At 50.2% G+C, this 22,680-nt stretch overlaps 1 protein-coding gene across 5 annotated transcripts in view; it reads left to right on the top strand.

The window, feature by feature from the left end:
- alox5a (arachidonate 5-lipoxygenase a) overlaps positions 1–22,680 on the top strand; it is a 69,367-nt gene that overhangs the window by 14,295 nt on the left and 32,392 nt on the right. For all 5 annotated transcript variants that reach the window (XM_060854435.1, XM_060854432.1, XM_060854433.1 and 2 more), the window contains 4 exons: positions 164–245; positions 2,525–2,647; positions 20,920–21,026; positions 21,550–21,722. In XM_060854435.1, the coding sequence (XP_060710418.1) occupies positions 164–245; positions 2,525–2,647; positions 20,920–21,026; positions 21,550–21,722 (485 nt within the window). The remainder of the gene's footprint in view (positions 1–163; positions 246–2,524; positions 2,648–20,919; positions 21,027–21,549; positions 21,723–22,680) is intronic.

The raw sequence follows: 22,680 nt of genomic DNA, 5'->3' as shown, positions 1-22,680 counted from the left end.
CCTGGAGGGTCAGTGTGGACTTCTCGGGCTAAAGGGCCTGTTTCCACACACTCTTTAACTCTGTGTGAACTGTCCCTGGAACAGGCACTCTCTGTAACACAGTGTGAAGACTGTCCCTGGAACAGGCGCTCTCCATAACTCCGTGTAAAATGTCATTTTGCAGCCAGATTATCACGCGATGACCAGACTCAAATTGTCCGACAACACCGCCGCAGAGAACTCGAGGAGAGGCAGAAGATGTACAGGTAAATGATTGTGTCCCTAGAATGAGGGATGTTGTTTTTTTCCTGAAGGTGGCGAAGTAGAAGTGTCTGAGACCTATCCGTATCTTCCCGTAATCATTTGGAGAGCGATTGGCATGGGGAATGCTGAGTGTTGCAGGTTCTTATGGTCTACTGGGCTATCACTGTGTCTGCAGTGAATGTGAGGACAGGGGATACATTGCCTTATCTTTGCCTACGGAACCGACTGATCCCACACGGACTCCGAACTACATTCCAACCAACAAAATTTGGACCCAACCAGGATGAATTCAGATTTCTCCAGTTTCCTCATTTCCCCTCCCCCCACCTTGTCTCAGTCGGTTCCCTCAACTCAGCACCGCCCTCCTAACCTGCAATCCTCTTCCTGACCTCTCCGCCCCCACCCCACTCCGGCCTATCACCCTCACCTTGACCTCCTTCCACCTATCCCACCTCCATCGCCCCTCCCCCTAGTCCCTCCTCCCTACCTTTTATCTTAGCCTGCTTGGCTCTCTCTCTTATTCCTGATGAAGGGCTTATGCTCGAAACGTCGAATTCTCTATTCCTGAGATGCTGTGCTTTGACCAGCAACACATTTGCAGCTGTGATCTCCAGCATCTGCAGACCTCATTTTTTACTCCAAGAGTAACCTTGCCACTCATTGTGCCCACAGTGAACAGTCCCAGTATCATCAGTCTCTCTCCTCTCAGCCCTAACTCAGTTTGGGGTGTCTGTCTGAAGTTGGTGGGCTTTGTTTGACTGGCTTCCTGCAGCTGACTTGTCAATGTAGGTGAGACCAGACTCTCCTACAGTGAGCTGAGGAGTGGGGGTGGGCTTTTAGCTCTGCATCTGAAGGCTGACCAACTCTTGACACGCCCCCCACCCCCCGCCCCCAGCTTCCCAGTCACCGTTTCACAAAATCTGCAGGAATCACTCTGATGGAGCCGCACAACTGACTGCTGCACAATGAGAGTTCTCGGGAAGTTACCACTCTGCTTTTCACATTGTGGATTCAGGATTTGGAGACGCTGGTGTTGGACTGAGGTGTACAAAGTTAAAAATGACACATTACCAGGATATAGTCCAACAGGTTTATTTGGTAGCACTAGTTTTCGGAGCTCTGCTCCTTCATCAGGTGGTTGTCTGAAGGAGCCGAGCTCCGAAAGCTAGTGCTTCCAAATAAACCTGTTGGACTATAACCTGGTATTGTGTGACTTTTAACTTTGAGATTCAGGACTACCCTCCAGTAATTTATCGATTCAAACAGAAGTGTCCATGCCTCACGGCATGTCCCTTTGCCACAACTCTGGAGATGTCAAATGAGCTTCCTTCAACTTTTGGTAGCTTTGTTTTCAAGATTCAATGTTTTCCATCTAGTTTATTGGCTGTGCAGGGGATACAGTGTTTCACTTTGTGAAATAAAACCGTGCACGTGTTCCATTATTAAACTCCAATTCTTTTTCCTAAGCTACTATTAAATCTGTGTCCATTCTCCTTTCAGGCAGAGGAAATTGTTCACTTTGTTTGCTCGATCCAATCAGAAATACCTGAAATTTTGGGCATTCTGATTAAATCCCCCATTACCTCTGTGAGGAGATTATCTCCAGCCACTCAATGGAGCTGAATTCCCTCCTCCCTTGTACTGTTAGAATCCATACAGCGTGGAATCAAGCCATTTGACCCAACAATTCCACACCAACCCTCCAAAGAGTAGCCCACCCAGACCCATTCCCCTAACCCTATATTTGCCCCTGACTAATGCACCTAACCCACACATTCCTGAACACTATGGGCAATTCACCTAACCTGCACATCGTTGGATTGCGGGAGGAAACTGGAGCACCCAGCAGAAACCCACGCAGACACGGGGAGAATGTGCAAACTCCACACAGACAGTCCCCTGAGGCTGGAATCGAACCTGGGTTCCTGGCGCTGTGAGGCAGCAGTGCTAATCACTGTGCCTCCCCACCCTGTGCGCCCGTATTCGAGTGAATCTCCTCTGCTTTCTCCCAAAGGGAAGTGCCTGACCCAGAATTGGATACAGTTTTCCAGCTTCACTGCCAACTGTGTATAAAAATATGAGACATCACTTTCATGCTTGTGTGTTTCACACTTCTATTTAAAAAGCAGACATTTTTTTTAATAGACCTCCATGTAGATGCTGAGTTCCCTACACTCCTGCAATCCCCTTTAAAATGGTCCCATCGATTTTCGCTCCCGTGTCATTCCCCAGAGCAGACCTCCGATGACCCTGGTGAACATGGCTGTTTTGTGTGTTGCAGATGGAAGGAATGGCACCCAGGCTTCCCACTGAGTATCGACGCCAACTATCACAGTGAGCTCCCCCGTGACATCCAGTTTGACAGCGAGAAAGGAGTTGACTTTGTCCTGAACTACTCCAAAGCGTGAGTAGAGACTCTGTTCACTGACTACAGCCCTGTTCACACAACTCCCCCCCCCCAACCCCCCGCACCCCTCCCCCCCCCCCCAACCCCCCACAAATGATTCACTGGACACGAGGGCTCCTGCCCAAAAAACACGATAGTCTAAGCATCAACTTCTGGGCCAAGCCCAGTGAGCTGATCCCTGCTGTGACACTGGGTAAGGAGCAAGGATCAGATAAGATTCCAGTCCCGACAGATCCCACCTGACAAGCTATAACAGACCAAGTTACGATGCCTCTTGGGGTTGAATTCCTTTCAGCATTTAGGCTGAGTATGAACAGTGGCAACTTGGGTGGGGCAACTGAACCTCACAGCCTCCCACACACACCCTCCACACTCACATACACCCTCCACTCCCACACAAACCTTCCACTCCCACACAAACCTTCCACTCCCACACAAACCTTCCACTCCCACACACACCGTCCACACTCACATACACCCTCCACTCCCACACACACCCTCCACTCCCACACAAACCTTCCACTCCCACACACACCGTCCACACTCACATACACCCTCCACTCCCACACACACCCTCCGCTCCCACACAAACCTTCCACTCCCACACACACTCTCCACGTGCGCGCGCGCGCGCACACACACAAACACGCACTCTCCACATTCACACCCTCCACATACACACACACACACACACTCCACACACTCCACAAACACACACACATACACCCTCCTCACTCCCACACACACCCTCCACACTCACATACACCCTCCTCACTCCCACACACACCCTCCACTCCCACACACATTCTCCACACTCACATACACCCTCCTCACTCCCACACACCCTCCACTCCCACACACACCCTCCACTCCCACACACATTCTCCACACACTCCACACACACATATACACACACACACACACACACACACACACACACGCCCTCCACATTCACACCCTCCACTCCCACACACACCTTCCACTCCCACACACACCCTCCACTCCCACACACACTCTCTACACACTCCACACACACACACACACACACACACACACGCCCTCCACATTCACACCCTCCACTCCCACACACACCTTCCACTCCCACACACACCCTCCACTCCCACACACACTCTCTACACACTCCACACACACACACACACACACACATGCCCTCCACATTCACACCCTCCACATACACACACACCCTCCACACACTCCCCACACACACACACACACACACACACACACGCCCTCCACATTCACACACACTCCACACACACACACACACACACACACACACACACACACGCCCTCCACATTCACACACACTCCACACACACACACACACACACACACACACACACACACACGCCCTCCACATTCACACACCCTCCACACACACACACACACACACACATACGCCCTCCACATTCACACACACTACACACACACACACACACACACACACACACACACACACACACACACACACACACCCTCCACATTCACCCCCTCCACACACTCCACACACACACACACTCCACCCACACACACACACACCCTCCACATTCACACCCTCCACATACACACACACTCTCTACACACTCCACACACACACTCCACACACACACACACGCCCTCCACATTCACACCCTCCACATACACACCCACACCCTCCACACACTCCACACACACACACTCCACACACACACTGACGCCCTCCACATACACACACCCTCCACACACTCCACATACACACACACACGCACACACCCTCTACACACACACTCCACACATACACACACGCCCTCCACATTCACACCCTCCACATACACACACCCTCCACACACACACACACACATATACACACACCCTCCACATTCACACCCTCCACACACACCCTCCACACACACCCTCCATACACCCCTGTACCCTCCACACACTACACACACGCACACGCACGCGCGCGCACACACGCCCTCCACATTCACACCCTCCACACACACACACCCTCCATACACTCCACACACACACACACACCCTCCACATTCACCCCCTCCACACACTCCACACACACACACACACGCCCTCCACATTCACACCCTCCACATACACACACACTCTCCACACACTCCACACACACACACTCCACACACACACACACACACACGCCCTCCACATTCACACCCTCCACATACACACCCACACCCTCCACACACTCCACACACACACACTCCACACACACACTGATGCCCTCCACATACACACACCCTCCACACACTCCACATACACACACACACGCACGCACACACCCTCTACACACACACTCCACACATACACACACGCCCTCCACATTCACACCCTCCACATACACACACCCTCCACACACTCCACACACACACACACACATATACACACACCCTCCACATTCACACCCTCCACACACACCCTCCACACACACACCCTCCATACACCCCTGTACCCTCCACACACTACACACACACACACGCACGCACGCGCGCGCACACACGCCCTCCACATTCACACCCTCCACACACACACACCCTCCATACACTCCACACACACACACACACACACCCACACACCCTCCATTCACTCCACACACACACACACACAGGCACGCACGCCCTCCACATTCACACCCTCCACATCATATACACACACCCTCCACACACTACACACGCACACGCACACACACGCGCGCACACACACACACACACCCTCCACATTCACGCCCATCACATTCACGCCCTCCACATACACACACACACACTCCACACACACACATGCACGCCCTCCACATTCACATCCTCCACATACACACACACCCTCCACACACTCCACACACACACACACACACACACACACACACACACTCACCCACCACACACACACACCCTCCATACACACCTGTACCCTCCACACACTACACACACGCGCACACATACACACACACACACATACGCGCCCTCCACATTCACGCCCACCACATTCACACCCTCCACATACACACACACCCTCCACACACTTCACACACACACACACACACACACACTCCTCACTCCCACACACACCCTCTACACACACTCTCCACGCACTCACGCACACATTCTCCAAACACACTACACACACACGCACCCTCCATTCCCGCACACACGCTCCACACTCACACACACCTCCACACTCACACACTCTCCACACACACACTCCACACACACACTCCACATACACACACTCCACACTCACACACACCCTCCATTCCCACACACACTCTCCACACACACACACCCTCCACTCTCTCACACACACCCTCCACACTCACACACACCCTCCACACTCACACACACCGTCCACGTCCACACACACCCACCACACTCACACACACCCTCCACACTCACACACACCCTCCACACTCACACACTCTCCACACACACACTCCACACACACACTCCACATACACACACTCCACACTCACACACACCCTCCATTCCCACACACACTCTCCACACACACACACCCTCCACACTCTCACACACACCCTCACACCCTCCACACTCACACACACCCTCCACACTCACACACACCGTCCACGTCCACACACACCCACCACACTCACACACACCCACCACACTCACACACACCCTCCACACTCACACACACCCTCCACACACACACACCCTCCACACTCACACAAACTCTCCACACACACACAAACACACACACACCCTCCATTCCTACACACACACACACCCTCCACATTCACACCCTCCACACACACACACACACACACACACACGCAACCTCGACCCTAACACACACTCCACACACACACACACACACACGCGCACACATACGTCCTCCACACACACACACAGCCTCCATATTCACACCATCCACTCTCACACACACACACATACATTCCACACACTCACACACACACTCCACAGTCACACACCTACACACACCCTCCACACACACACACCTTGCACATTGACACACATTCCACACACACACCCTCCACACACACGCACACACACACACGCACACACACACCTTGCACATTGACACACATTCCACACACACACCCTCCACACACACGCACACACACACACACACACCTTGCACATTGACACACATTCCACACACACACCCTCCACACACACGCACACACACACACGCACACACACACCTTGCACATTGACACACATTCCACACACACACCCTCCACACACACGCACACACACACACGCACCCTCTACACTCACACATACACCCTCCACGCTCACACAAACTCTCCACACAAACACACACACACCCTCCACTCCTACACACACCCTCCAGTCCCACACACACTATCCACACTCACGCACACCCTCCACTCCCATGCACACCCTCCATTCCCAGACACAGCCTCCATTCCCACACACACCCTCCACACTCACACACAGCCTACACACTCACACACACCGTCCACTTCCACACACACCCTCCACACTCACTCATACACCCTCCACACACACAAACACACACACCCTCCACTCCTACACACACCCTCCAGTCCCACACACACCCTCCACACTCACACACACACCCTACACATTCACACCCTCCACACACGCACACACACACACCCGCAACCTCGACCCTAACACACACTCCACACACACACACACGCACATACGCACACACACATACATCCTCCACACTCACACACACAGCCTCCATATTCACACACTCCACTCTCACACACACACTCCACACACACACACACACACACACACACGCACACTCCACGCACACACACCCTCCATATTCACACCCTCCACACTCACACCGTCCACACACTCACCCTCCTCACTCCCACACATACCCGCCACACACACTCTCCACACACACACACACACACACCCTCCACACACACACACACACACACACACACCCTCCACATTCACACCCTCCACATATACACACACCCTCCACACACTCCACACACGCACACCACACACTCACACACACACGCCCTCCACATTCACACCCTCCACACACTCCACACACACACACACACACGCCCTCCACATTCACACCCTCCACATACACACACTCCACACACACACACACTCCACACACAGATGCACACACATACACACACACACGCCCTCCACATTCACACCCTCCATATACACACACACCCTCCACACACTCCACACACACACCCCACACCCACACACACACGCCCTCCACATTCACACACCCTCCACACACTCCACACACACACACACACACGCCCTCCACATTCACACCCTCCACATACACACACACACTCCACACACTCCATACACACAGACACACACTCCACACACACACCCTCCACACTCACACACATTCCACACACACAAACATGCACACACACACACACACCCTCCACACTCAAACACACACCCTCTACATTTACATCCTCCACACACACAACCTCCACACCCTCCACACACACACAACCTCCACTTCCACACACACACTGCTCACTCACACACATATTCCACACTCACTAACACTCTACACATACACACACACAAATACCTTCTGCACTCACACACACACTCCACCCTCCACTCTCACACACACCACACACACACCCTCCACACTCACTCACACTCCACACACACACACACGCACACGCACACACACATACACACACACACACCTTCCGCACTCACACACACACTCCACCCTCCACTCTCACACACACTCCACCCACACAGACACACGCACACCCAAACACACACACACACACCTTCCGCGCGCGCACACACACACACACACACACACACACATACTCCACATATACACACACTCCACACACACACAGCGCTGGAAAGACACATTCCCACTCTCCCTGACCCACAAACAGCGCTGGATAGGCACATTCCCACTCTCCCTGACCCACACACAGTGCTGGAAAGGCACATTCCCACTCTCCCTGACCCACACACAGTGATGGAAAGACACATTCCCACTCTCCCTGACCCACACACAGTTGGAAAGATACATTCCCACTCTCCCTGACCCACACACTGCGCTGAAAAGGCACATTCCCACTCTCCCTGACCCACACACAGCGCTGGAAAGGCACATTCCCACTCTCCCTGACCCACACACAGTGATGGAAAGACACATTCCCACTCTCCCTGACCCACACACAGTGATGGAAAGACACATTCCCACTCTCCCTGACCCACACACTGCGCTGGAAAGGCACATTCCCACTCTCCCTGACCCACACACTGTGCTGGAAAGACACATTCCCACTCACCCTGACCCACACACAGTGATGGAAAGGCACATTCCCACTCTCCCTGACCCACACACTGCGCTGGAAAGGCACATTCCCACTCTCCCTGACCCACACACAGTGATGGAAAGACACATTCCCACTCTCCCTGACCCACTCACTGTGCTGGAAAGGCATTTTCCAACTCCCCCTGACCCACACACTGTGTTGGAAAGGCACATTCCCACTCTCCCTGACCCACACACAGCGCTGGAAAGGCACATTCCCACTCCCCCTGACCCACACACTGTGTTGGAAAGGCACATTCCCACTCTCCCTGACCCACACACAGTGATGGAAAGGCACACTCCCACTCTCCCTGACCCACACACTGCGCTGGAAAGGCACATTCCCACTCTCCCTGACCCACACACAGTGATGGAAAGACACATTCCCACTCTCCCTGACCCACACACAGCGCTGGAAAGGCACATTCCCACTCCCCCTGACCCACACACTGTGTTGGAAAGGCACATTCCCACTCTCCCTGACCCACACACAGCGCTGGAAAGACACATTCCCACTCTCCCTGACCCACACACAGCGCTGGAAAGGCACATTCCCACTCTCCCTGACCCACACACTGTGCTGGAATGGCACATTCCCACTCTCCCTGACCCACACACAGTGATGGAAAGGCACATTCCCACTCTCCCTGACCCACACACAGTGCTGGAATGGCACATTCCCACTCTCCCTGACCCACACACTGTGCTGGAAAGGCACATTCCCACTCTCCCTGACCCACACACATTGATGGAAAGGCACATTCCCACTCTCCCTGACCCACACACAGTGCTGGAATGGCACATTCCCACTCTCCCTGACCCACACACTGCGCTGGAATGGCACATTCCCACTCTCCCTGACCCACACACAGTGATGGAAAGGCACATTCCCACTCTCCCTGACCCACACACAGTGCTGGAATGGCACATTCCCACTCTCCCTGACCCACACACTGTGCTGGAAAGGCACATTCCCACTCTCCCTGACCCACACACAGTGATGGAAAGACACATTCCCACTCTCCCTGACCCACACACTGTGCTGGAAAGACACATTCCCACTCTCCCTGACCCACACACAGCGCTGGAATGACACATTCCCACTCTCCCTGACCCACACACAGTGCTGGAATGGCACATTCCCACTCTCCCTGATCCATACATAGTGCTGGGAAGACACATTCCCACTCTCCCTGACCCATACATAGTGCTGGAATGGCACATTCCCACTCTCCCTGACCCACACACTGCGCTGGGAAGACACATTCCCACTCTCCCTGACCCATACATAGTGCTGGGAAGACACATTCCCACTCTCCCTGACCCATACATAGTGCTGGAATGACGCATTCCCACTCTCCCTGACCCACACACAGCGCTGGAATGGCACATTCCAACTCTCCCTGACCCACACACTGCGCTGGAATGGCACATTCCCACTCTCCCTGACCCACACACTGCGCTGGAATGGCACATTCCCACTCTCCCTGACCCACACACAGTGCTAGAATGGCACATTCCCACTCTCCCTGACGCACACACTGCGCTGGAAAGGCACACTCCCACTCTCCCTGACCCACACACAGTGCTGGAAAGGCACATTCCCACTCTCCCTGACCCACACACAGTGCTAGAATGGCACATTCCCACTCTCCCTGACGCACGCACAGCGCTGGAAAGGCACATTCCCACTCTCCCTGACCCACACACAGTGCTGGAAAGGCACATTCCCACTCTCCCTGACCCACACACAGTGATGGAAAGACACTTTCCCACTCTCCCTGACCCACACACAGCGCTGGAAAGATACATTCCCACTCTCCCTGACCCACACACAGTGATGGAAAGACACATTCCCACCCTCCCTGACCCACACACTGCACTGAAATGACACATTCCCACTCTCCCTGACCCACACACTGTGCTGGAATGGCATATTCCCACTCTCCCTGACGCACACATAGTGCTGGAAAGACACATTCCCACTCTCCCTGACCCACACACTGCGCTGGAAAGGCACATTCCCACTCTCCCTGACCCACACACTGTGCTGGAAAGGCAAACTGCCCCTTTCTTTCTCTGTTTTTTAGCTTGAACTGTAACTGAGTTTATTGGTGTTGAATATTGTCCGGCTGCCACCCACCTTGTATGCCACCATGTGTGGTTTCTGAGTACCAACTGGTTGGCTTTCAGAGCATGATTGATTTGGGTGTGCGGAGGAGACTGAACATGCCCATTATTACTCAAATCCTGTGGCAATTTGTCATGTTTACCCTGACCAGAATCCAGTTCCCAGTCAATTGTCAACCCACCTTTCATAACACTTTGCCATCCACGAGAATCGTAAAACCCCTACAGTGTGGAAGCAGACCACTTGGTCTGTCGAGTCCACACCAACTCTCTTAAGAGCATCCCCCCATCCTTTTCTTGTAATTGTGCTTCTGATGAGAGGTTACTCTGCAAAATTATCCACATAACATTCTGTGGAACATGGCCTCTTGTATAAATTTATTTTAGAATTGTGGTAAACATAGCCACAATAACCTAATAATAAGACCTCCTCTAACCTAATAATAAGACCAATTGTGACTAGCAGGTAAGTGCTGCATTTTCCTTGTTTGTTTCTTTAGATTTAGTTGGTTTTTGTTGTTTTTTTTAAGGAAAGCTTACTTTTAGAGGGATGGCAGTGCAGAGAGGGCAATGTTCCTCTTGCAACATGTATGAGGTGAGGGAAGCCATTAGCGTCCCTGCTGAGTACACTTGCAAGAAGTGCACCCATCTCCAGCTCCTCCAAACCCGTGTTAGGGAACTGGAGCTGGAGTTGGATGAACTGCGGATCATTCGGGAGGCAGAGGAGGTCATTGATCGGAGCTTTAGGCAAGTAGTTACTCCGAAAGTTCAAGATAGATGGGTGACAGTGAGGGGGAGTGGGAGGAGGAAGCCAGTGCAGGGACCCCCTGCGGTCATTCCCCTCAAGAACAAGTATACCGTTTTGGATACTTGTGGGGGGGATGACTTACCAGGGGCAAGCAACGAGGTTCAGGCCTCTGGCACAGAGCCTGGCCCCGTTGCTCAGAAGGGTAGGGTGGAGAAAGGTAGAGCAATTGTTCTTGGGGACTCGATAGTGAGGGGTACAGACAGACGGTTTTGTGGGGGCGACAGGGACTCACGTTTGGTATGTTGCCTCCCAGGTGCAAGGGTACGTGATGTCGCTGATCGTGTTTTCCGGGTCCTTAAGGGGGAGGGGGAGCAGCCCCAGATCGTGGTCCACGTTGGCACCAACGATATAGGTAGGAAGAAGGGTGAGGATGTCAGACAGGCTTTCAGGAAGCTAGGTTGGAAGCTCCGAGTTAGAACGAACAGAGTTGTAGTCTCTGGTTTGTTACCCGTGCCACGTGATAGAGAGTCGAGGAATAGGGAGAGAGAGCAGTTAAATGCGTGGCTACAGGGATGGTGCAGGAGGGAGGGATTCTGGTTTCTGGACAACTGGGGTCCTTTCTGGGGAAGGTGGGACCTCTATAAAAAGGATGGGCTACACCTGAACCTGAGGGGCACCAGTATCCTTGGGAGGAGGTTTGCTAGTGCTCTTTGGGAGGGTTTAAACTAACTCCGCGGGGGCATGGGAACCAGGACTGTAGCTTTAGGGTACAGGACCTTGAGTGTAGGGAGGTTAGGAATAATGCAGCGATCTCTAAGGAGGGTGCCTGTAACCAGAAAGGTGGATTGAAGTGTGTATACTTCAATGCCAGAAGTATAAGGAATAAGATAGGTGAACTTGCAGCGTGGGTTGGTACCTGAGACTTCGATGTTGTGGCCATTACAGAGACGTGGGTAGAACAGGGACAAGAATGGCTGTTGCACGTTCCAGGGTTCAAATGTTTTAGTAGGATCAGACATGGGGGTAAAAAAGGGGGAGGCGTGGCATTACTTGTCAAAGACAGTATCACAGCAGTGGAATGGACGATGGAAGAGGACTTGCCATCTGAGGTAGTTTGGGCTGAGGTTAGAAATAGGAAAGGTGAGGTCACCCTGTTAGGTGTTTTCTACAGGCCTCCTAATAGTCCTAGAGAAGTAGAGGATAATATTGCGAGGATGATTCAGGAAGAGTGAAGGTAGCAGGGTGGTTGTTATGGGGGACTTTAACTTCCCAGATATTGACTGGGAGAGCTATAGCTCGAGTTCATTAGATGGGTCGGTGTTTGTACAATGTGTGCAGGAGGGTTTCCTGACACAATATGTCGACAGGCCAACAAGAGGGGAGGCTATATTGGATTTGGTTCTAGGTAATGAACCAGGCCAGGTGTTAGACTTGGAGGTAGGTGAGCACTTCGGGGACAGTGACCACAACTCGGTGACTTTTACTTTAGTGATGGAGAGGGATAATCGTGTGCCGCAGGGCAAGAGCTATAGCTGGGGGCAGGGAAATTATGATGCAGTGAGGCATGACTTAGGTTGTGTGGATTGGAAAAACAGGCTTCAAGAGAAGAACACTAATGAGATGTGGGGATTGTTCAAGGAGCAGCTACTGCGTGTCCTCGATAGGTATGTACCAGTCAGGCATGGTGTAAAGGGCCTTGTGAGGCAGCCGTGGTTTAGTAAGGAATTGGAGTCCCTTGTGAAAGGGAAGAAGGCGGCATATGTAAAGATGAGGCGTGAAGGTTCAGTTGGGGCGATTGAGAGTTATAAGGTAGCCAGGAAGGAGCTAAAGAGGGAGCTAAGAGAAGCGAGAAGGGGACATGAAAAGTCTTTAGCTGGTAGGATTAGGGAAAACCCAAAGGCTTTCTATAGGTATGTCAAGAATAAAAGGATGACTAGGGTAGGTATCGGTCCAGTCAAGGATAGTAGTGGGAAGTTGTGTGTGGAGGCGGAGGAGATTGGAGAGACATTAAATCAGTACTTTTCATCAGTATTCACTCAGGAACAGGACACTGTTGCTGATGTGAATATGGAATCACAAATAATTAGAATGGATGCCCTGGAAATATGCAGGGAGGAGGTTTTGGGAATATTGGAAAGGATGAATATAGATAAGTCTCCTGGGCCTGATGGCATTTACCCCAGGATCCTATGGGAAGCTAGGGAGGAGATAGCAGAGCCATTGGCCTGGATTTTTATGTCGTCATTGTCTACGGGAATAGTACCAGAGGACTGGAGGATAGCGAATGTGGTCCCATTGTTCAAGAAAGGGAGTAGGGATAGCCCTAGTAACTATAGGCCAGTGAGTCTGACTTCAGTGGTGGGCAAAGTCTTAGAGAGAATGGTAAGGGATAAGATTTATGAACATCTGGGTAGGAATAACGTGATCAGGGATAGCCAGCATGGTTTTGTGAAGGGCAGGTCGTGCCTCACAAACCTTATTGATTTCTTTGAGAAGGTGACTAAGGAAGTGGATGAGGGTAAAGCAGTAGATGTTGTGTATATGGATTTTAGTAAGGCGTTCGATAAGGTTCCCCATGGTAGGCTAATGCTAAAACTTCGGAGGTATGGCATTGAGGATACATTAGAGGTTTGGATTAGGAATTGGCTGGCTGGAAGGAGACAGAGGGTAGTAGTTGATGGATTATGTTCATCTTGGAGCGCAGTTACTAGCGGTGTACCACAAGGATCTGTTTTGGGACCGTTGCTTTTTGTTATATTTATAAATGATCTAGAGGAAGGACTTGAAAGCTGGGTAAGCAAGTTTGCGGATGACACAAAAGTCGGTGGAGTTGTGGATAGTGAGGAAGGAAGTGGTAGGTTACAGCGGGATATAGATAAGTTGCAGAGCTGGGCAGAAATGTGGCAAATGGAATTCAATGTAGCTAAGTGTGAAGTCGTTCACTTTGGTAGGAATAACAAGATGATGGATTACTGGGCTAATGGTAGGCTACTTGGTAGTGTGGATGAGCAGAGGGATCTTGGTGTCTATGTACACAGATCTCTGAAAGTTGCCACCCAGGTAAATAGTGCTGTGAGGAAGGCATATGGTGTACTGGGCTTTATTGGCAGAGGAATTGAGTTCCGGAGTCCTGAGGTCATGTTGCAGTTGTATAAGACTCTGGTGAGGCCTCATCTGGAGTATTGTGTGCAGTTTTGGTCGCCATACTATAGGAAGGATGTGGATGCTTTAGAACGAGTGCAGAGGAGGTTTACCAGGATGTTGCCTGGAATGGTAGGAAAATCTTATGAGGAAAGGCTGAGGCACTTGGGGCTGTTCTCATTGGAGAAGAGAAGGTTTAGGGGAGATCTGATAGAAGTGTATAAGATGATTAGGGGTTTAGATAGGGTAGATACTAAGAACCTTTTACCGCTAATGGAGTCAGGTGTTACTAGGGGACATAGCTTTAAATTAAGGGGTGGTAGGTATAGGACAGATGTTAGGGGTAGATTCTTCACACAGCGGGTTGTGAGTTCATGGAATGCCCTGCCCGTATCAGTGGTGAACTCTCCTTCTTTATGGTCATTTAAGCGGGCATTGGATAGGCATTTGGAAGTTATTGGGCTAGTATAGGTTAGGTAGGATTCGGTCGGCGCAACATCGAGGGCCGAAGGGCCTGTACTGCGCTGTATCCTTCTATGTTCTATGTTCTATAGCTCCTGTTAGCACCAGTGTTTCAGCAGCTATGGCACTTTAACAATCCCTCCTAGTTTTATGGTTTCCCAGATCAAATACAGTACACAGTGATCCTGAGTGACTTATTTGACTTTAGATTTATATCTCACCTCAGGGAGCACTTTTACTGTATACAACATTCTGTATAATATGATAATATAATAAGTTCTTTCTAAAATCTTCTCTCCAACTCTTTTTATTTGACATTGATTATCAACGTACCTTCTAATTTGTTTTTATTAAATAAAACGTCCCTCTTGCAAGGGCTTCCCACTTTTCATGATATTCCCAGTCTGTTCCCTTATCCTTGTTATTCCTCCTGTCTCATTCTAATTCCTTTTGCAAGCTCATAAAAGCTCAGCAAAAGAAAGAAGAGTTGATATAGCTTTATCTCTAACGTAACAGAATAATATAATTCTTTTTAACATCATTTAACTATGAAACAGCAACTGTTTCAATATAGTAACATACCATAAATACACCCTTGGGCAAAGTAAAGTCAGTAAACAGATTGTTTCACATGTAATTCTGGCAGCCGGGAGAGAAGCCCAACTTATATCTGTAGCAGAGAGAGAGAGAGATGTAACTGGTTCCACACCCAGCTTCAAGATCCCAACAACTACTGTTAACTAAACTAAAACTCTGGTTCCATGGGTGCCTGACTCCACCCATTCAGGCTGCTTCTATTGTTCCAAATTATTTTTACAAACCACAAAACCTCACAGCTGTTGATTGGCTTAGGTCAGACAGCTCAGTACCAATGGCTCAAAACCTCTCATAAAAAAAACCTGGACAAAATACACCTCTTAAAGCCCATCACACAATCTATAGGTTTAAACTCCTGTCTCTTTTCTCACCCTTTTAATGTTTGCATTTCCCAGTGTCTTTCCCTGTTCTCCTTATGATGGTTACTGTCTTCCTGGCCACTTCAGGCATATCTTTGATACCAATGTTCGGTTGTTGTTCTCTGCAGCAAGAAGCCTTATCCTTTGTTCTATATCACCTCGTCCATGTTTAGCTAGCCCATCCAGTCCTCTCTAACATGAGTGTATAGGAGAGAGGGAGAGAGAGAGAAAGAGTGTGTGTGTGTGTGTGTGTGTGTGTGTGTGTATATTTGTAGTATGTGTGAGTGGGAGTGAGTGCATGTTCACGTGTGTATGTGTGTGTGAGCTAGTATATATATGTTCGTGAGCAAACGTATGTGACAGTCTATGTGTGAGTGAGAGCGAGTGCATGTGTTTGTGTGAGCGAGTGTGTATGTGTGAGAGCATGAGTGTGAGAGCACACATGTGTGTAACAGAGAGAAAGAATGTGTATGAGAGTGTGTGTATATGTTTGTGTGAGCAAGTGTGTAAGCGAGAGAACGTGTGAGAGCACACGCTTGTGTGAGAGAGTGAGTGTATGTTTTTGTGTTAGCGTGTGTGCGAGAGAGCATGAGTGGTAGAGCAACACGTGTGTGTGAGAGAGTTGTTTGTGTGTGTGCGTGTGTGTGAGTTTGTCTGTCTGTGTCGATGTCTGTCTGTGTCTGTGTGTTTGTGTTTTGTGTCTGTCTGATGGAGTTCAATCCAGGCAAATGTGAGGTGATGCATTGTGGGAAGTCTAATTCTCGAACAAACTATATGGTAAATGGAAGAGCCTTGGGAAGAGTTGATGAGCAGAGATGTCTGGGAGTTCAGGTCCGTTGTACCCTGAAGGTGGCTGCTCAGGTGGTTAGAGTGGTCAAAAGGTTGAGGGGGGACCTGATTGAGGTCTACAAACTCATGAAGGATACAGACAGGATAGATAGAAATAAGCCTTTTTGAGGGATTCAGTAACAAGAGGTCACGTTTTCAATGTGAGAGGTGAAAAGTTTAAGGGGGTTACACGCGGCAAGTACTTTACACAGAGGGTGGTAGGTACCTGGAACACTTTGCCAGAAGAGGTAGGAGAGGCAGGTGTGGTAGATTCATTTAAGGTGCGTCTGGACAGATGCATGAGTAAGTGTGCAGCAGAGGGATACAGATGCTTAGGAATTGGGCAATAGGCTTATACAGTACATTTGAATCAGCTCAGGCTTGGAGGGCCGAACAGCCTGTTCCTGGGCTGTAAATTGTCTTTGTTCTTTGTTCTTTTTGTTCAGTGCCATTAAACTTTGTGGATGTACCTTAACTGCTTGGTAGCCCTGCTGTCAAATTACTATTTTCCCACCTTTTCACTGCAATGCTACCTAGACTTTTCCACTCTTTCCACCCTTCTCTTATATGATGTACCGTCTCTCCAGATTAAAATTTATTTGCACAAAAACAGAAATTGCTGGAAAAGCTCAGCAGCTCTGACAGCATCTGTGGAGAGGATTCAGAGTTAACATTTCAGGGCAAGTGACCCTTCCTCAAAACTTACAAACATTTATTTGCGTTCGCTTTATACAGTGTTGTAAGACTCACCAGATTTTCTGTGAAACTTCAATTTAATGAATGGCCTGTGTGCAAGGTGTTCATTGCCAAAAATCAATTAACATTAACTGTAGCCACAGGTATTTGCAGTCAGTTAACCATGGACTGTTAACCATGGACTATAGCCATGGACTGTTAACCATGAAGTGTAGCCATGAACTGTAGGATGATGGAATTAGGTGGAGACAGGAGAAGGGGTCCTCAGAGGGTGGGATTCACATTCGAAGAAGTAGAGGCTGTGGAAAAAGTGTTCAACATCGAGATGTATGCTAAACTTGTTGTCATATGTGGACTGACCATTTGTCCCTCAGTGAGGGGGAGATCAGGGAGTTGGTAAAACTGGTAGGGTTTGTGGCTTCCACCTCGTGTTAAGCTGGAGTTGGGATGGGGCTGGAGATTGTCTCTGGGGTGAGTATGTGTGTGAGAACAATCATGTGATTGGCCGTGACATCAGTGGTTACGTGATTGGCAGTGTCAGTGAAAGTGACATCAGTGGTGGTTGTGAAAGTGTAGGCAGCGTCAGCTAACCAAAGCTGCATCTCTACACTATTCTTTGGCTCCAGTTTATCTGCAAACTGCGCTTCAAAGGCTGTTGGAATGAGGGTCAGTTACTTCTCAACACATGCAGCAATCCTCCAGCAATCCCTGACTGAAGCCATTCTTTTCCCACCAGACCGCCATCTCCAAGACCATCCACCATTAAAAATACGAATATGAAAAAAGATATTGTCTTTGCACAAGGGAATGAAATTTAAAAGTAAGGAGGATCGACTGCAGTTGTGCAGATAATGGGTGGGAACACATGTGGAGTATGAAGAACAGTTTTAGCAACCTTATTAAGAAAGGATGTAAATTCTTTGAAAACACTTCAGGCAATATTAATTCATTTGATATCTGGGATTGGGTATGGCGGTGTGGAGGGTTACCTTGGAAGTAAAGACTACGCAGACTGAACTTATTTCCATTGGTGTTTGGAAGAATGAAAAGTAATTTTATTGGAAGTTACAAGATCCTGAAGAGAGTGATTAAGTGGGTGTTGCAAAGATGTTTGTTCTTGTGGGAGAGACGAGACCTGGGGAACACGGTGGAAAACTAGGGGAGCTCACATTTAAGATGCAAATGAGTTGGAAACGTAATATTTTACACAGGCTCATTGGTTGGTGGAATTCTCTTTAGAGAGAGTTGAGGTAGAGCCACTTAAAATTGTCCAGGCAGAGGCTGATGGATATTTGACTAACAAAAGAGTTAAGGCTTCTGGGGGAAAACAGCAAAGTGGAGTCCTGGCTCCAGTCCAATCAGCCACAACCTTATGAAATAGTCAGGTGTATTTGGGGGGGCTGAATGGCCTCTTCCTGCATTGACTGTGTACAGGCTGGGATATCAGTTTTGTCACATCACTTGGTTTTGATACAATCTGAGGAAGATGATTTCATACCCTTGGTGCTAATCACAGGGTCTGTTAGTGAGGCAATTGAAGATCCCAGGCCATCACTATAATATTAAATGAACAGTCATTTTCTGACTCCTGTTAGAATGCTGTTACCAGCGCTTTTGGGGAAATCAGACACCATCCCCCTGTTTCCACTGAGTATTTGGTCCCATCGCTGTCTACGAATGCAGATCAACCTCCAGAAGCTGACCCCTCTGAGGGTGGGTCCAAGCCCCTTTCCATTGCTTGCACCCAGCAACCTTCCTCACACCCTCGCTGTCCCAGCACATCCAATACACCCAGCAACCTTCCTCATACCCTCCCTGTCCCAACATATCCAATACACCCAGCAACCTTCCTCACACCCTCCCTGTCCCAGCATATCCAATACACCCAGCAACCTTCCTCACACCCTCACTGTCCCAGCACATCCAATAGACCCAGCAACCTTCCTCACACCCTCCCTGTCCCAGCACATCCAATACACCCAGTAACCTTCCTCTCTCCCTCACTGTCCCAGCACATCCAATACACCCAGCAACCTTCCTCTCTCCCTCACTATCCCAGCACATCCAATACACCCAGCAACCTTCCTCACACCCTCCCTGTCCCAGCATATCCAATACACCCAGCAACCTTCCTCACACCCTCACTGTCCCAGCACATCCAATACACCCAGCAACCTTCCTCACACCCTCCCTGTCCCAGCATATCCAATACACCCAGCAACCTTCCTCACACCCTCACTGTCCCAGCACATCCAATACACCCAGCAACCTTCCTCACACCCTCACTGTCCCAGCAAATCCAATACACCCAGCAACTTTCCTCACACCCTCCCTGTCCCAGCACATCCAATACACCCAGTAACCTTCCTCACACCCTCACTGTCCCAGCAAATCCAATACACCCAGCAACCTTCCTCACACCCTCCCTGTCCCAGCACATCCAATACACCCAGTAACCTTCCTCTCTCCCTCCCTGTCCCAGCACATCCAATACACCCAGCAACCTTCCTCTCTCCCTCACTGTCCCAGCACATCCAATACACCCAGTAACCTTCCTCACACCCTCACTGTCCCAGCAACCTTCCTCTCTCCCTCACTATCCCAGCACATCCAATGCACCCAGCAACCTTCCTCACACCCTCCCTGTCCCAGCACATCCAATACACCCAGTAACCTTCCTCTCTCCCTCACTGTCCCAGCACATCCAATACACCCAGCAACCTTCTTCTCTCCCTCACTGTCCCAGCACATCCAATACACCCAGCAACCTTCCTCTCTCCCTCACTATCCCAGCACATCCAATACACCCAGCAACCTTCCTCTCTCCCTCACTATCCCAGCACATCCAATACACCCAGCAACCTTCCTCTCTCCCTCACTGTCCCAGCACATCCAATAAATCCAGGAGAATTCCAAATGTCTTTCTAATGAAAGGAAATGTCTTTGTGCAGGATGGAGAATCTGTACGTGAATCGGTTTATGCATATGTTTCAATCTTCATGGAGTGATTTTGCAGACTTTGAGAAGATTTTTGTTCGCATCAGCAACACAATTTCAGGTACGACATGTATTTATTCTGCACTCTAGACACTGTGAGCTCCTAATGCCCCCAGGTCGGCTTGCTCCCAGCATCCAAACAGCCATGCCAGGTTAAAACTCAATCCTGCCACTTGCTCAGCTTTGGTCTAAATAAGGCATCCTCTGGACTTTTTGTCAAATCATAAAAATAGAATAATACAGGTGATGGAAATCTGAAATAAAAGCAAAATGCGCTGGAGAAACTTAGCAGGTCTGGCACTGTGGAGAAATAACAGATATAGTTTCAAGTCTGATCTCATTCTTTTTGAGCACTGACGATACTTGTGTTCTGGTGAAGTCCAGTCTTAGCTGGAGAACAGCATCTTGTTTTCCATTTAGGCACCCAGTTATTCTGCTTTTGTCACTAGAGCTTAATCGTATGCATGTTGAGGAGGAAAGGTCAGCTGAAGGAGGGACCAGGCCTGCACTGAGTTATGACAGTCAGGAGAAGTGGGAAGGAGGCAAACTGATGAGGAGGGTGGTAATTTTTGTGCCTCTTGCAGAGTACGTCATGCAGCACTGGCAGGAGGATTTCATGTTTGGATACCAGTTCCTGAACGGATGCAATCCCGTCGTCTTCCAGAAATGCAACAGATTGCCGGAGAAATTCCCCGTCACCAATGAAATGGTGCAGATCTGCCTGGAGCGGCAAATGACACTGGAAGAAGAGATCGAGGTACAGAGATCCTGAACCTCCGGTTACTGCAGAGATACAAAGGGCACAGCTGTGGACAAGGTGCCTGTCAGGGAGGGCGATCAGTATGAGGGTGCAGGGAAGGGTATCAGCATGGGAGTGTCCTGAAGGAAGGCGACACCAGTGAGGGTGAGGGACGGGGGGGGGAAGCAAAAAGGATTAAAATAGGACTTGGGAAGCTCAGATCCCTGATCACGTAGCAGTGTGCCTCACAACGTCCAAAACCGATCACTTCAGTGAGAATCAGCAGATCGAAAAGGCAGTTGTCATTTCTTAATATCCACATCAGCGGCGTTCAGAAATTATCCAGCAGTGATTCCAGTAGTTATCGTCAACTGGGTAAATCCCCAATGCAGATGAAGATTGACCGTCAGAAGAAGGGCAGTCTGGCGAATACATGCAGTGCCTCTGCAGCAGCGTTACTGGCAGCATTTCCTCTGGGCGTCCATACTGTCATCGCAGCCGATGAGAACTGGTATACGCCAGCCTTGCCAGGACAAAGTAGTCAGCCTGGTCACCTCTCCTTGTCCTTAGATTCTTCGCTGTGAGAGGGTAGGATATTACCCTAGTGCACAGCCTTCCAGAGTTGAACAGCTTGGTGAGATCCGGGGCTAATATCAGATCTAAAGGTTGGAATACAGGAAAATCTCCAGCACAAGGGGAGAGCACCTCCACCCAAGCACAGGTCACTATCCTGAGAATCCACCCAGCCCAGGTCACTGCCCTCCCTCCCCCGATCGCCCCCAGCCCAAGTCAGCGCCCCTCCCCCGATCATCCCCAGCCCAAGTCACTGCACCCCCCTCCCCCGATCACCCCCAGCCCAAGTCACTGCCCCCCTCCCCCGATCACCCCCAGCCCAAGTCACTGCCCCCTCCCCCGACCACCCCCAGCCCAAGTCACTGCCCCCCTCCCCCGATCACCCCCAGCCCAAGTATTTACC

This window comes from Hemiscyllium ocellatum, chromosome 43 (assembly GCF_020745735.1).
Source record: "Hemiscyllium ocellatum isolate sHemOce1 chromosome 43, sHemOce1.pat.X.cur, whole genome shotgun sequence".
NCBI classification, from domain to species: Eukaryota; Metazoa; Chordata; class Chondrichthyes; order Orectolobiformes; family Hemiscylliidae; genus Hemiscyllium; species Hemiscyllium ocellatum.
Note: the sequence above shows the minus strand (reverse complement) of the source record. Positions and strands in the feature narration are given on the sequence as shown.